This window comes from Uloborus diversus, chromosome 8 (genome assembly GCF_026930045.1).
Source record: "Uloborus diversus isolate 005 chromosome 8, Udiv.v.3.1, whole genome shotgun sequence".
NCBI lineage: Eukaryota > Metazoa > Arthropoda > Arachnida > Araneae > Uloboridae > Uloborus > Uloborus diversus.
Genome location: NC_072738.1, coordinates 93,989,270 through 94,006,041, shown reverse-complemented (window position 1 = coordinate 94,006,041; position 16,772 = coordinate 93,989,270). Strand labels below are relative to the sequence as shown.

General features: G+C 32.0%; 1 protein-coding gene across 1 annotated transcript in view; it reads left to right on the top strand.

Annotated features, from left to right (window-relative positions):
- Positions 1 to 16,772, top strand: part of LOC129228493 (nephrin-like) — a 263,244-nt gene that overhangs the window by 82,461 nt on the left and 164,011 nt on the right. Inside the window, exon 8 of the mRNA XM_054863174.1 lies at positions 15,870 to 16,081. Coding sequence (XP_054719149.1) covers positions 15,870 to 16,081 — 212 coding nt within the window. The remainder of the gene's footprint in view (positions 1 to 15,869; positions 16,082 to 16,772) is intronic.

Below are 16,772 nucleotides of genomic sequence, written 5' to 3'. Positions count from 1 at the left end.
CTTGCCTTCGTATTTAAGACTTCACATGTATTCGCAAAAGTTAATTATGTATTAGGGAGACCGGAATATAATGTCGTTTTTTTAAAATAAATATATTTTTTTAAATTTTAATCATTAATGTAATTACCCTCGTTGCAACACCTTCTTACCACTTAACAGGCAAATATCCAATTCCAGTTCATCAAGAATAGGTTATTTTTGGACTAAAACGTATAGAGACGTGATTTTGGATAATTGCATTTTTTTTAAACTTTTCTTTTTGTCATATAGAGATCAGTGTAAAGGGAAATAAAATGGTGTATTCCCAGTTAAGTATAAAGGGTGAGGCAACCTACCTAAGTTCCTTTTTATAAATATTTTCTTTTTATCATGATGGTTTTCCAAAATAATGTTTATTATCCACGATTTTTGTCTTGACAATCGCTTGAATAAACTCTCCCGCTATCGCACCTTCTGATTTCCCTTTAAAAGTCGTCCATAAATGGTGTTACGCTTTGAGATGGGAGATTTTTTTGGCTAGGTACAGGGAGGGATGACAAGAAGGGTGGCATTACACGTTTTCATGAAAATTAGCGTGGATTGTGACCAAAGGAGGGAGGAAATGAGGTGAAGTGTGACACTTTCGGACAAAGGGGGTAGGGAGTTGAAAGAAGTGTGACATCATTTTTGGACAGCCACTTGTTTGTGTTACTTTATGACAAAAAAAAATAATAATAATAACGCGAAAATTTTGTTAATATCTAAAAGCCCCCTCCCCCCCCCAGAACTTCCGGTTCAAAACCTGTTCATTTTTAATGATCCATTATCAGAAATTTGAACATTAAATTACAAAAAGACGTTGACGAAGAGGGAAACTACACTATTTATTACAAATAAAACCAAGGCGAAATTTACTTCTTTGAAGAAAAAAAACGGATCATACTAACCAGGCGCTGTAATACTAAAAATGTTTAGAAATTTTCTGCTATAACTTTAAAATTTGAATTAATTTCCCGAAATAAATATCAATTTGAACAAAAAGCAAAAACCCTTCTTGAGACGAATTTTAAAGACAACAGGGGTTACGCCACTTTACTGCAAACAATCCCCGCTCTCAGTGCTCGGAACTCTCATGCAACTAATTAAATCTCTCGGGGAACGTGTTTAAGCGGAAAAATTCGGGAACATGAGAGAAGTTGAAACGTATCATACCTCCTGTTCCAATTCTTAGAAATGCAAATGAATTGCGTGCAAAGCGCGTACTCGCTTGCATCCAAGAATTTATGTTTGCAGATATTCTTGCTAGTTGCTCTAAGTGAGCAAAGCCGCTGAATTTTGAATGTGCTTTGGACGTAAACTGAAAGTTTCTTCCACACATTAAACTTAAACCTCACTTTAAGGAGATTACAAGAAGCCGAAATAAACTTTGAAGAGTGTGGTAAATTTGGGTGATCGCTTGTAACATTTTGTAAAAGTTTATCAACATGTGACATCAGCAAAAATCTTATTTTTTTAACCATATTACATTGTATTTGTTCAATAGTAGATTTATTTTCATTTCGTACTTCGTAAAGTATGTTTTTTTTTTCTTTTTTGGGTTAATCCTTTTTTTCATAAAAACACATGTAGTACAGGGTTAACAGAAAAATCTGATTTTTTTTTTTTTAAATTTATGTCGTCAAAACTGTTTCTCAGTTTCAAATTAGAGATGCACGAAATAGAAGGAAAATATACCAATACTTTTTTATATTTATAAACAAAATATGGCAATCTAATAGCTATTTAAAAAAATAATGCACTCTTTATAATAAACTATAAGTTATTACAGTGCTCAGGCCTGTACAAACAAGTTCACTTTTTATTGCGAAAAGGGATTGGATTGTCAAAAAAAAAAAAAAAAAAAAGAGAGAGAGAGAGAACAACAAGCAATATTGAAGTTCTTTAAGTCATCTATTTATGATATTCTCTGTTCAATTTTGAAAACCTTAAATGGCTTTAAATTATGATTTTTTGTTTAAAATTAAATTGCTTATTTTTTATTTTTACTTGCTCATAACTTCGGAAAATCTTATAACAGAACAACAGGACGAGCTTTTGATGTCTAAAAAGAAAGTTAATTTCAAGAGCTTAAAAATCGATTTAAAATATTTTCACGACTGCACAGTTATTTGAAGATGTAAAAAATTTCAAACACTAGCTGAAGTTCTCAGCAATTTGAAGGCTACTTATCAGATCATGAAGTTAAGTGGCTATACAATATATATCTTTACTTCTAAAGATATATACAATATATATCTTTAGAAGCTGTATGAGAAACAACTGTTTTAGTAAAATAAAATATATAGCAATAACAGGTGTATTTTCCTTTTGTCCAGTTCCTTTTCAGCTACCCCGCAAGTTTGCTTCTTTAAAATATACGTACAAAAACTAAAGAAAGTGTAGTTCGCTGATTGGTTAGTTGTCGTCTCTTGTGATTTGCTATTGGTAGACTTATTAGACCAATAATAATACAATTATAAGTACCGGTGTCCACGTGGGTTAGGTTCAGTTCTCCGACGACTTTTTGGTTGTTTGCTGAGTTTTTTTGCACTGATGAAGAGGCTCCACTGTAGCCTTGAAATTAAAATATGCTGTATATTCGTGTTAATTTGTGCTTTATTTAGGTTGGTTTTTCAATTTAATCATATTGCAGCACAAAGCTTATTTGACCTTTTTTCATTTAAAAAACTTTATCTCATGCGATCAATGTTGAAACCTTTGACAGCATAAAATCGCTTTATAATATTAATCGCTTTAGAATATTTTGACAGCATAAAATCACAAACTACTACTGAAGAAGAAAATAAATTATTTTACTTTTGACATGGCAAAATGTACACAGCAAAGTTATCAACAAAAATTGAAAATATGTCTTCTAATGCATTCAAAAGCTTTACTATTAAGTTTAGAAATACCGACGCTTCGCAAACTCAAACGGAACATGTGAGATTGAAATGTTGTTTAAATTAATGAACCTTCTAAAATCGTAATCTAAAAATAGCTCTACTTCTTGAAATAGACTTCGCTCAGCTTTAAGATAAGTTTGCGAATAATAAGCTTTACTCTACTAAAATGGAATAACTTTGCATTTCTCGGCACGCAAAAATATGTCATGAATGTTCGAAGATAAAGGAATCTTTCTGGCTTAATCACATTAAATTTTAGTCATTTCCCTTTTTTTCGGGGGGGGGGGGGAATGAAAGGGGTTTGAAATTTTCTAGAGCTGTGTTTGAAATTGTAAATTTGTTTTTGCTGCTTTTCTTATTAAAAACTCAATGATGTAATTCTGACATACGTGCTAAAATTGTAGAAATTTTAAAGCAACGATTTTTGAACTGCGACTTTGTTCAGACTGTTTTTTATTTTAAACTTAATTAACACAATGTTTCATTAATACATATATTTTCAAAAATATTAACGAATTAAATTTAGTTTTGTATTATGATTTGGAAACTACTTTTTCAATAACTAGGGGGCTCTGCCCCCTGCTCGCTGGTACTCACCAACCCTCGAAGATTGCTTCGCAATCTTATTTGATTCGCAAAGATTGAAATCGTCAGTGAAAAAGAAAGAGATTAAAAACGCATTATGAGCTCGTTTTGGATCAAAAAGCAACACTTCCCCGGGTTTCAAAGTAACTGGTACCAACTTGAAGAGCCATACGGGCTAAGGGGCTCCTGAGCATTGCAAAACTGCAGTTTTGTATATTCATGGTCCCAGTAATATATTATGCTCTTTAGCTCGGGGCTTGAATTGAGTTGAGCCTAAGATTTTCCTTTAAAATCGAAACCCTTAAAGTTTGTGAATAAAGGAAAGAAGAAACATGCGAATCGAAAAGACGTAAATATGGCAACGCCAAATAAAACATCATTAACTTCAATGGATATGAGAATTATTCGAGCTTTATTTTTAACGGCTTGTAACTTTTTTTCCTTTGGAGATAGAAGCTCAATTTTTTGACCATAAGTCGAGTTAGATCTTTAGTAAAGAAAGTCGCTCTTTTTAGTGGTGTCAAAAAGAAAACTGTAGGACAATTCCTTCGCTTTTTACTGATAGATTTAAAGAAGAAAGTAGTGCCTAAACTTTAGCTGCGCCTAAAAAAGTTCGAGCTAAAAACGCAAATAACTCCCACCGTATTTAAGTTAGAGCATTGGAACAAATTGCGTAGAACGCGAAATATTCTACGCTTTCCTACGATGTATAATATTAATATGTGCAAGTAATTTTTCACCCCTTTAATCAGCAATATTAGGCAATTTACGCGAAATTTGAGCTTAAAAAATTAATTACAAAAAAAAAAAATCTAATTCGAATTTTAAAAAATAAAACCCCAGCTGCACACCACCGGGGCTTGAAGTAATTTTGTACAAAATTTCAAGACTGTTGGTGCTATGGCGTCTTCTGGACGCACGTCCGCCACAGACTTCCTTCCAGAATTTCTTTAAAACCTTACTTTTATTTACTTTAAAGAGATTCTTGCTGAATTATCCTAGCTTAAGACTAATAAAAAAATGGGAACTGGAAATAACTTTTTTATGCAAATAACTTTTTATTAAAAGAGAGAGAAAATATGTGATAAAACTGAAAATAATTAAATTTAAAAAAGACGCTAGAAACAAAAAAAAAAAAAAAAGAAAAGAAAAAAAAAACGCAAGTTAAGTTTCTAACAAGGCATTGGTAGTGATAAATGTTTTTGAAGTCCAATGGGATATAAGTACTGAAATACAAAACGCTTCTCCAGCATCAATATGCGTTGGTAATTTTTTTTCTAATCATGAGGACTTTTACGAGATATTTGTTTTCTTTTAGCTTGAAGATCGACCGTTTAACCACATTTAGAAGCATACATTTTGGACGGACATTGAACTTTGTTAGTGCGATTTGTATATTGACGTGTATTAAAGGAGAAATAATAAGTTGAAGAAAAATGATGGGAAAAAAAACATCGCAAAAAATTTTAACTGAAATAATGTTTTTATTGTAAATAAATATGAATAATGCAGGATATATTTTGCATTAATTTTTTTAATGCCGCCGTATTCTATTTATTGTTACGCAAAAAAGACAGCTACATACCTTTCGTGAAACATTCATGTCTAGGATGTATGAGGCGATGCCATGTCATTTTAACTCAAACCCAAAATGGTAAGAATTAGTGTACATTTTGATTTAATGCAGTAGAACAGTATTAACTATTTTCAAACAGTGTTTTTATTGCTTTTTGTCTTCCACTTCTATATTCACTTGAGTTCTAATATTACTTTCATCTTTGTTATTCAGTCATATAATTAGCTCATTCATATTTAACATACTCAACAAAACAAGAAGAAAGCTAAGCATAAATGTAAGGTTTAACAAATTTGTTTGAAATTAACTAAACATTCCAAGAAATACTGAATAAAACCTTTTTGATAAATATTTACAGTAAAAAATTTTTAATTAAATGGCATATCAATGTAAAAATATAAGTAAACTAAATGTAAAAGAATCAGTACCACGACAAGGTTTTATGGATATATCATTCTCAGAAAAATTCTCTCAAGTAAATCTAAAAAGGCACGATGTTTTGTTTTAGTACTGTAATGTTTCAGTATCATTAAGGTGCAGTTTCTCCCCCCCCCCCCGTCTGTGTGTGTGTGTGTGTGTGTGTGTGCGCGTGTGTTTATTGTGAAACAGCCCTATGGACATTTTCAACTATATGGTGCTTCTCTGTAAATTTAGCTGCCTTAAGAAAAAAAATCTTCTCTCCAAAAGAAGCAATAAATTAGAAACTTAGTAACACGTAAGTGCAATTTTTAGTGTATTGAGGGTTGAATAATACAGGGTGACAAGAAATAACTTGAACACAGTACACACCCTTGTCTCCAAGACCTTTGAAATCGTTTTAATATATGCGGCGAAATAATTTATTCATATTTATTTAGAAGTTTGGTCGTAATATTTTCATTAGCATAAAAAATTTTAATTTAAACAAAATTATAATGTAATGTGCTCGTCCAAGATATTTCTACTCACGCTAGGTTGGGTTTTGAAAAAGAGTAGCATCTTTAAGGGACTTGAAGCACATGACTTTTTTTACATTAACTTTGACACTCTATTTGTTGCAAAACTTTTTGCACCTATTAATCTACTAAAAGGACAACTGATTGGAACAATTTGGTCCGTATTTGTTTCTGAATTTCATCAGCACATTATGTAGCATCTAGAGTACATGCAACTAATATATTAAGATCATGACTCTGATTTTACTTTAGACCTCTTAGCAACAATCAATGCTACTTAGGCATACTAAAATAAATATCACTGAGGATTTGTTGTTGTTCTGGTATTAATAATATCCTTCAGGCAAAAAAGACTACACCAAGTCCAGAAAACAGAGTTTTCTGGAATTGGTGTAGTCCAGAAGACAAAAAAGTTTCAAAAACACCAAGAGTTTCCTAACAAACCCACAGCTGTCTCCAACAGACTCCAATTCAATTCAGGTGGACAGGAGAAGCTGAAAAATTGTATGAGCATTGCAAAAATGTCTTTGCCTTCTGCGGGAAATTCATACTTTGACTATGATGGCTTCTGAATTTAGCCATGGTCACCTAGAACTTCTGCATTGTATTAGAAGAATTACGGGGATGTGAGGTCTCTTTATTTTTTGGTCTTTAAAAATACCTGTCGAATTCTCAGAGCAAAAGAGTCCTCCTGATTGAGTGGCTTTTTGTTTTCGTGTCATGCAACTTTTTGAAATTATTTAATTACTTTCTTAAATGTTGTTGCTCAAATATGTGTTTCTACCAAAGGCACATGTGGCCATCGAAACATATGAACAAGGAAAAAAAAAGAAACAGGACTATCATCATAATTCAACAAATAACTCTCTAGTATAATACGATGATACATATGCGTACATACAAAGTATGGTAGACCGGGGCACGTTTACGCAGTGCCCTTTTTCCAAAACGAGTTATAACTGGAGAGTCAACAGTCATATCAGATTGATGCTGCTCCCTGGCAAATATTCTCACAAGTTTTTGAGCACTGTTTTCTACCAAGTTGAGTAAATTTTGTGTTGAAAGATTTGAAGCTTATTGTAAATAAATAATACTTAGTTAAAAACAAATAAATATATAAAAAATAGCAGAATTTTATCCTTTTTTGAGAATTGTATTTGTATGAACCGAGAAGTTATTAAATTTTGTTGCACGTTAACATTAAATCCAAACTTGGCGACGGGGCACATTTACGCATTTTCATCGTGGCACATTTACGCACGTTCTTACTGTGTCTTACTACTCTGTCTTTCTTCTAAGTGGGCCCCGGACGCTTTTTTCGCTTTGTACTGTCTCAAACCTTTAGTAGTTTCAGGTCATTTAGTTTTAAAAATCACCTTTAATTTTTAATTAAGTAACAGATTTGTATCAAATGGCTTACAATCATACAGTGTTGTCTTCATGCCTGTTAAACTTTAGATTTATACACTATTCAGCTAATATTACATTTTCCCGATTTTAAAGATGGTAAGACATTGCGTTCAAAACACTAACAGAACCACGTTAGATCTCAAAATAATGAAAAGGATCCAAGTATTTCTCCGAGAAGGCCATCCACATCGTCACATATGGATTACCCCAACTAAGACCATTTGAAAAAGTAGGACCAAAGCTTGGGAACAACGAAAGTCAAAAAAATAGAAGATGCCCACAATCCTAACTGATACTCGGATTAAAGAAGCCTTCAGACAAGAGCTAGACAAAAGCAGCAATGAAAAAACATGATGGTCAGAACAAAACAAAACGGTGAAATTACTTTAAAATTTCAAGTTTCTATTAAAACAGAAATAAAAGATATCAAAGAAAAAAATATGAAACCAAAACCTGCAACAGGGAAGAAGTTAGTAAGCACTCTGTAAAAAGGAAATTAGTGAACGAATCTTTTTACGAAGTAGAAAATTGTGCTTGCATCTATGTTTGAAAAGACACAATCAGTCAAAAAAAAGGACAAAACAGGTTCAGTGTCTAAAAACGCAGTCCCGTCATAAGTATGTGAAAAGAAATACTTTATATTTGTTAGTAAAATGTAACAGTAATAAAGAAGATGACTAAATAGTTTCTGTTTTTTATTAGCAGTAAGCCCTATGATTTTAGTTCAGCCTATAAAATGTTCTTTAATTAATTATTTGTGCTTTTCTTATTTTTAAAGTGTTTTGGGAGAAATAAAACATTTAAATTTGGTTAAATATCTATTACACTTACTCTTTGATATCCTTTTTAAAATGCGTAAACGTGCTCCGTATTCGGGACAAGTTTCCGCAACCAACTTGGTCTCAAAACACACTTTTTTTACTTCTAAAAACACATCCTGAGCAACAACTGAATGTACAATTTTTGACTTCATTAATCCACAATGTCTGAAATTTCCTAGATTATTCTATTTTATTCAAGAGTCACAACTGACTTCAACTGTATTTATGTCGAGGACTGCATACTATGTGCCTTGCCTCTATTATTTTATATACCGATAGATGGCAGCACCATCACCGGATCGAACAGTTAGTGAGAATTTTGAACTAGCCTAGGAGCTAATAGCTACCTAGTACTAGCACCCCCAGAGGTATCGTTTCACTTGGAGGACATTGAGACCACGAGCATATTTAACGTCGCCCAGTCCCCATTAATGACGACGGTGGGTCTTCGACCAGCGAGGATCGAACCCGAGGCCCTCCGGTCCCGAGTCCAATGCCTTACCGATCAGGCTACCACGGCCCATTTCCTAGATTAAATCATAAAAGTTAGAAAATTCACTGAAAAAAATCCTCGTAAACGTGTCCCGGTCTACCCTGCACTGTGGGATTAGTGGCCTATTCTGTGTAAGTTAAAATTGTATGGTGATGCATCAATCACCAAATCCTTTTTCTCAATTATATAACACCACTCACAGTCAATTATTAACATTTGATAGCATGTTTTAATTGAAGGATAGACAAGAAAACCTTGAAACACTCCATTCTCAAATAATATTTCATTATAAAAGTTTTGTTATCATTGTATGATAATTTTAAGCGTCATACAGAGTGCAACAATGTGCTTAAAGTTATTTCAAGTTTTCAATTGAATTAAAATATGTTATGTCTTTTTATTTCCTGCAACTAATCTATAACACTAAATTCTTAACAAACTTTTGAATAGCAATAAATAGATTAAAAATATACATGAATGAATAAATAAGTAACTAAATAATTGTAAAAAGTAACTAAAAGGTTTATAACTTAACTACAGGAAAATAATAATAATAATTAATTACACATTTTTCTAAAACTTATAATATCCTAAGCTAATATGTACGATATAGAGAATATATAAAATATTATTCACATGTAACCCAGATGTTATATTTAAATAACAGTGTTCCATCATATCATCTACCGTGAAATTATCTTGCAAAATATTTTTTTCTCAATTCAAGAACAAAATTTAAGTGACACGATGAATTTACCTGAACGCTATGCGATTAGCAATAATTCAGCTTAGATTCTTAGTCATTTTGAAATGTGTTTTTATGCAAAAAAGACAGTGAGAAAATACATACAACTACTGCCAAAGAAATAAAATGGCCATTGCAAAAAAAGTAAAGCTCGTTGCTTCATTGCACAATTCTCTAAACGTTTTTCTAAGATGTCGGACGACTACTATCATCATTAGGGGATTTTTGAGGATGTTTCGCTTCAAGATTTTCAAGTAAAACATGCAATGTTCACATGTGCCCCCCTTTCGTCAACATAGTTTGTTACATACCATTCACCTGTTGGGGCAACGTGCCCCGTTGATAATATTTTCTTTTTTAAGGAAAGTAGATCTTTTAAGACCACTGCGCTAACTAAGACAATGCGCTGGGCGTCATTAGCTCACACCCATTCCTTGCCATCTCATCTTCAGCTTCAATTCTGTACATATTACGCCGAAGTCAGTGTGAAGAAATCCATTGGAATCAAATGAACGACATAAGGTTCAGTTCAGAGAGAATCATAATAATGCCATGAGCAGTCTTTTTCATGATTGTCGGCCAATTCTTAAGACATTTAGCAGCTATTACTTTTTGCATTGAAAAAGGCGTACCCTGTAACGCCGAAACACGTGTCTGCTGTAATTGGCAATTGATGATTTTTTGACGTTGTTTTTTCTTACTTTACTGTTCAGCACAAAGGTATTTACGTATCACATTTGACCATATTTCTGTATCCTAAAATCACACATTGCAACAAAAATTAACAAAACAAAACTCATTTTGGTTTGTTACCTTGATGGAAGTAATATCACTAGATTTTCATAATGCAAAACTACATCTTATAATTTAGAAAGTTCAATTCATCTTGCTTTACTAAATGTTTTGTTCAACAGTTTAAAAGCAGTTTAGTGTAAAACGATACTTTATACTACGAAACAGCAACTGATATAATGAGTAGAATAAATTTTGCATTATGATACTTTCTTGGCGTGAAAAGAAATGTGATTTTTAAGTCAACTTCGAGGCTCCATATTTCTAAAATTATTAAGGGATCTAATATAAAATTTTAGCCACATGTTTACTGCTATATGAAGGTTATACAATTAAAATTTAATAGATTTTCGTTCAGTCCCTTTTTGGATATTGAATCTAAAATTTATCATTTTTTCTCTAAGATGGCAAGTTTGACTAAGCATATAAAAGAATGGACTAGCTTCAGACGTTTCATACTGCTTCTGAGAATAGTTCTATAAGATATCTATTTAAGGGGAAAAAGTAAGAGTGAGTCTTACTTCCTTCCACTAATATTTTTAAGTTGAAAATGTGAGATTTTACGTGGAAAATCTTATTTTTAGTCAATGTTATGCAAATTTGTTGAAACGTATCAGAAAAAAAAACTATTATAAAAATTTAGGCCACTTTTTTGCTCAATCTAATGGTTTTCAAATTATTTTGATACATTCATAAATAAAAAAGTTCTAAGAGATTTTGTAAAGTACTATTTTCATCAAAAGCCGACTTCGCTGCTACTGAAAAGTGGTTGCCAAAAAAAAAACTGAAGATTTAAAAATTTTTAAACCACCGTTTCAGACTCTCAATATAATAGTTAACAAACAGGTAAAAAAAAATAAATCAAAAATAGTAAGCAACATGACCTGCATGATTTCACATGGATTGACCCCCCAACTAAAGTTATTAAGCTAGATTTTTGATAAGTTATTTTAAATTTACTTTTCTAATGTAATCTACGTATGGTTTTAAATTTCAATGACTAAGAATTTTTTACCTTCTTTTTTTTCACTTGCATTAAATATACGTTTTAAGAAATTACTTTAGAATTTGTGTGAAGTTAAAGTAGCAAAACATATTTTTTCTTTGTTCTGTTTCTTTTTGATCTGAATTCATGTTTTACGAAATATAATCAATGAATTTTGAAAAAAAAAAGACTTTTAAAAAATCTTACACAATATCACTAGCATCAGTACAAAAACGTCTTCCGTATTTCCAACGTTTTGCGGTTTCAAAAAAATGATTCAAGTTCTCTCATACAGGAAAGAATTAAATTAGACCGATTTTGAAGTGGGAATGGATTTATTCAAAAAAATAAATAAAGCCTTTCAGTGAGAACGAAAAAAAGAAAGACATATCAGCGTGATGTCTTCTACTTCGGTTAAATGAAAAGCTGAAAATCTCTTCAAGGAGATGAAAATGGTTTTCACGGAAAAATTGCAACATATCTTGATGTACTTAGAGTCTTCGCGATAAAATATGATGGGTGTCTGTGGATGGAAATTTAAAGCTCATACTTTAGTTTCGGTTTTCTAAAAGGTAAAATGCTACTGCTACGTAACTTTAAGCATTTTTCTTGAAATACGTTTTAGCTAGGAATGGATGCAGTTTTTATTTGAAAATTCTTCTGAGCACTTCCTGAAAGCCTTACGATGTTGTGGTAAAAGTTCTTTAGAAAACTAGTTCACGCTATGAGTTTTAAGAGTTATTACATTTCTAGGCGCAGTTCAGTATTTCCCTTCGCCTTTTTGTGTTTGTTTATAGTGGCTGGAATATTATTAAACTGCGCGTCGATCATTTGAAAAACTTTCGAATCACCAAGAAACTTCAACGAAAATCTATTGCGGATTTCATATCCGATGTATCATTTTCATGCTTCTTACTTGTATCATTATTTCTAATGTACAAAAATTGCATCATTTTTAGAAATGTTTAAGTCAGGGGAAACTAAAAAAGAATCATGAGATCGAACAACATCCCAGAAAGGGGCGCGGAGCACCAGGTTTTATGCTGAAAGCCTGTCAGGGTTAAGTTACTCTTGCACCGATAGACGACCATTCAAAAACGGCTTGTTACAGCAGCAAGCTGAGGAACTTGATAATTAATCTTGCCATATAGCTGTTTCAATTTTTCCAAGTCCAAATTAATCCTACATCAAACACAAAACTTAATAAGATAACTTTGTTCATCTTCATATATTTCATTTTGATAACTCACCATAAAAACGTAACTGCCCTAATACTGCCGTCGGTAGGTAAAAGACAATAACTGCAAATTATTCAGTTTTCATTTTTTTTGCATTTTTGTCATCTGCTGTACGTTATCTTTATTGTACAAGCTTGCTTATATGGTTTCTTCTGAAAAAAAGGCGCGAAAAAATCGTCTAGTTGGAACATTTTAACATTGTTAGTATTGAATCCAACACGCATTTCTCCAAATATCTCAAAAACTAATTTCTACACAAACTGAAGTTTACCTGCACCGGCAGAATACTGTTTTAATGTCTATAGTTTCAGTGCAAAACTGAACCCAGCTAGGCATTTGTAAGGAAAAAACACTCATTTGCCTTGTAAAGGCGAGCAATAATTGTTGTTAGGAAAAAATGACGAAGCATATATGTACAGTACACGTGTCAATAAGATACATATCAACTATAAATTTTTACCCTATATTTTTCAAGGAAAATACAGAATATTACTTATTCCTTAAGTTCAGGATTCCTGTTCAATAATATCGAAAGAAAAATTTCTTAATTAAAGCAATCGGGGCATAAGTAACAAACTTTCTATAGCTACCTAATGAAAGAAAATTGATTGCGTTATCTAATAACTGCTTACTATTCCTGTGGTTTGAAGAGTTTGTAAGAACGTTGGCGTAGTTAGGGTGTGTTCTACTCATAAGATGCTTATATAGTGAAGTTTTCTTTCCGATTTTCGGAACAAAGGTCCCTGACGCATGGCGCAGGAAATACTTGCTTCTACCGCTGCTGCTAACAAATATCTTTTATCTGCTCAGGTTCCCTTAAAACGTGGTTTCTTTGTACTATAATGTAAAAAGAAAAAGAATCAGTATGCTACTGCAGATTTGCTTAAAACTTGATATTAACAATATTGTCTCTTATAAGAATCAAAAAGTTGACAGTTACTTGTTTTTAATTTTTCCGATGTATTTATTTTTTATTTTATGAATTTAGCAGTCTTCATATGTTAAAGCCGAAGTATTGGTTTAGAATTCGTACCAAAAGTAAACACCTATCCTCCTTAAAAACTATTCTTATTGGCTTTTTTTTTTTTTTTTTTTTTTTTTTTTTTAAATGAAATGAAGCTTTACTGAACTTGCTTAGAAATGTATAAATTATTATCTACCCAAATAATTTATACGTATAACCAAATAGTTTTTGATGTACGAGTCAAATTTTGCTTTAGACTTCTTTTTATCTTGTAGTGTAAAAAATCATGATTTTTGTTGAAAATATAAAGAAATCGATTTTTTAAATTTCAAACATATTTTCTTTATTTAAATGGAAATTATTGTGATTTTTTGAAAGTTATTGCCAAAAGTATATTTCTAATAGTAATTAAACTTGAAACATGTTTTAAAAAAATTAAAAATGGTTTCGTTTCAAATAGCTTTATTTTACAAAACATCTTTCATAATGTGATGTTAAAATCAATTTAGAACAAATGAATATGATGGATACCAGATAAAAGAAATAAAGCACAGTAAAAAAATTATGCACATTATCGATGAATGCAGAAAAATATGGTTAAAAAACCAATTGAGGAGCACGAGATAAAATAATAGGGAGAGTTAAATGAAGGAAAACAAAATTTAGTGTCAATTATATCATTCGAATTTATTGTATAAATGTCGTTAAAAAATGTTACCACTCTTTATGTATAGAGATGTTATCGTAAACTAATTTTCTCCTCTTTCTTGTAAAAGTATATGAACTTCCATACATTCCAGTTTGTATGTACAAGTAGAGTAAAAAAGAGCTTCAAACTTTAACCTGAAATTGAACGAATATCTTTGTGTAGTTATTTCTTTTAATATATATATATATATATATATATATATATATATATATATATATATATATATATATATATATATATATATATATATATATATATATATATATATATATTATTTTTTTTTACAAGAATTATCGTTGAAGCACTAATAATTGCAAGTTTTCTTTTTCAAATTTTGTGCAGATATACAGACACTTTTGACAAATACTCGTTTGTTACTACTTTTCTTCACCTGCCTTTTTCGTTGTGCTTTAAATGTTCTCGTTGCTGTCATTTATAGAAAAACGTGCACTGTAAAAAATTCCGAAACGTTACTAGTTATTTCAGTGGAATGTTTCAGGATTTCAGAGGTTTTCACCTATTTCCCCGCAGACTCAAGTATCCTCGCAAAAAAGTTTCCTGAATTGCTAAAAGATGCACAAATGCAGACTTTTCACAGGTGCGGAAAATGTTTTTTGCTACCAGTTTAAAGGTTCACTGAGCGTGTTTATTAAGTGTATCGGCTTTAATAATTACGACCCGTCTGGATTGACTAAGTTCCCAATGGGAGCAAATAAACGACCCGTCTGGATTGACCAAGCTGCCAATGGGAGCAAATAAGTCACTGGATAGCTGCAGCTTTGCGATGCAGGAATTGCAGACAAGGAATTTATTTGGATCTTGCTTGCAATTAGTCGCGTAGCTTTGGCCATGGTGGCGCTAATGCTTCTGGAGCTCTCTTGGTAAACAGGGAAGATTACTGACTTTCATCGGAAAACGTACCTGGTTTTTGTAAGATACGTTACTGGTTGAAATTGAGCACATCAGCCGCCTATTATTTTCCAAGAACGTTTTTGTATCGTTTTTACAGGGTGCTGAATACAGTGACTACAAAACAAATGGATGTTCATAGGCCACTGCGTAAAAATGTAATTTTACTGGTTTATAAAGGAAAGAAAATTTGAATAATTAAAAGAAGTGAAATAAGGATAAGCTTTGAGCAGATATAAAATTGAGGGAGTGAAGTCCTTCATTCGTGAAGCCAAGATCCCAAGTCACGCGATAGATTTCAAAGCAAAGCATTGGAAGAAATCAGGTTTCTTTCGTTTGTTTCAAGCAGAACGTGCCAACCATTTGTCGTTGTTGAGTCACGTGACTTGGGGTCTTTGAGTCAGCTTTTGCTAAGCCAATGATTGGATTTGCTCCCGCCATTTTGATTTCTTCTCTAAGGAACAAACCTTAGAGGAAAATGATAGAAGAAAGGCTTTACGCATAAGAAAAAAGGTAAAACTAGTAAAATTTAGATTTTTCAAAATTAATTCTAAGATTTAAGTTTAAGAAATGATTTAAATCAATGATTGAAAAAGACATTCGATTTAAATTATCATTGAAACCACTGATTTAAATCATGATTAAAATTACTGAATTCAATCAATTAATTTGCTGACATCCTTCTTCTCGAAGGATTGCGACTATAATTATTTTTCGACCATTTTTCACCCTGGAATGCCTTATTACATGACCTTATTAAAAATAGTTTTCTCTTTTCCATAGTTGCCCCTTCTAAAATCGTAATCGTTGGTCCATCAGAAGGAAGAGTTGGAAGTAGTATCAGTATGTCTTGTTCTGCTGGACCCAGCAATCCGCCATCTAAATTAACTTGGTACATTGATGGAAAACTGGAGCCATCGACGACGTCGGAAGTGGAAGTTTCAAAAGGTGGTTGGCTGACCACTTCAAACATCACCGTCACCCTCACCAGGCAGGTAAATCCACTTTGAGATTAAAAATCGCCAATAGTGCTGTTCACCTTACATATATTGCTCAGCGGTTTATCTCTTTCGTGAACCAATGGAAAAATGAAAGTAAAATATTGTATTCTGTTGACACTTAACCTTAAACTAACATGATTCTAAAAGTTCAAGAGAGTTCCAGTTTTAAATTTCAACCCCTTACATAGTTATGGTAAAATTATGTGTATCTAAATAAGTTAGTTTCATGCAATTCTGCTTCAATGAGATGGCATCTGCCTCCAGCTCGGTTATTCCTTATTGCAAACCGATGAGCCCATACTAAGGACGAAACTGCAGTCTCTGAATGAGATAACCGGGCTCTCGGTATATTGCATGCAGTTCTGCATTAGCATTGGATTAGGGGTGATCACTTGCTGTTCAGTAAGTTAAAGTTATTTCTGTACAGATATTTTAATAACGATACAATTAGTTTCGCTGCGGTAAAATCAGTTATCTCCAAATATCTAAACTCAAATAATTATATAGTTTGAGATTATAATTACTACAATGTAGCTTATAATTCACTTCAACGACTGCTTTCGAAAAAAGTTATATTTTTGTCTTGTTTTTCTCATTTATTCTGTTAAGAAAGAAAAACAAACAAAACTTAGTAAATAAAAAATAAAAAAAAAAAAAAAAAAAATAGTAAATGTTTGTGAATGTG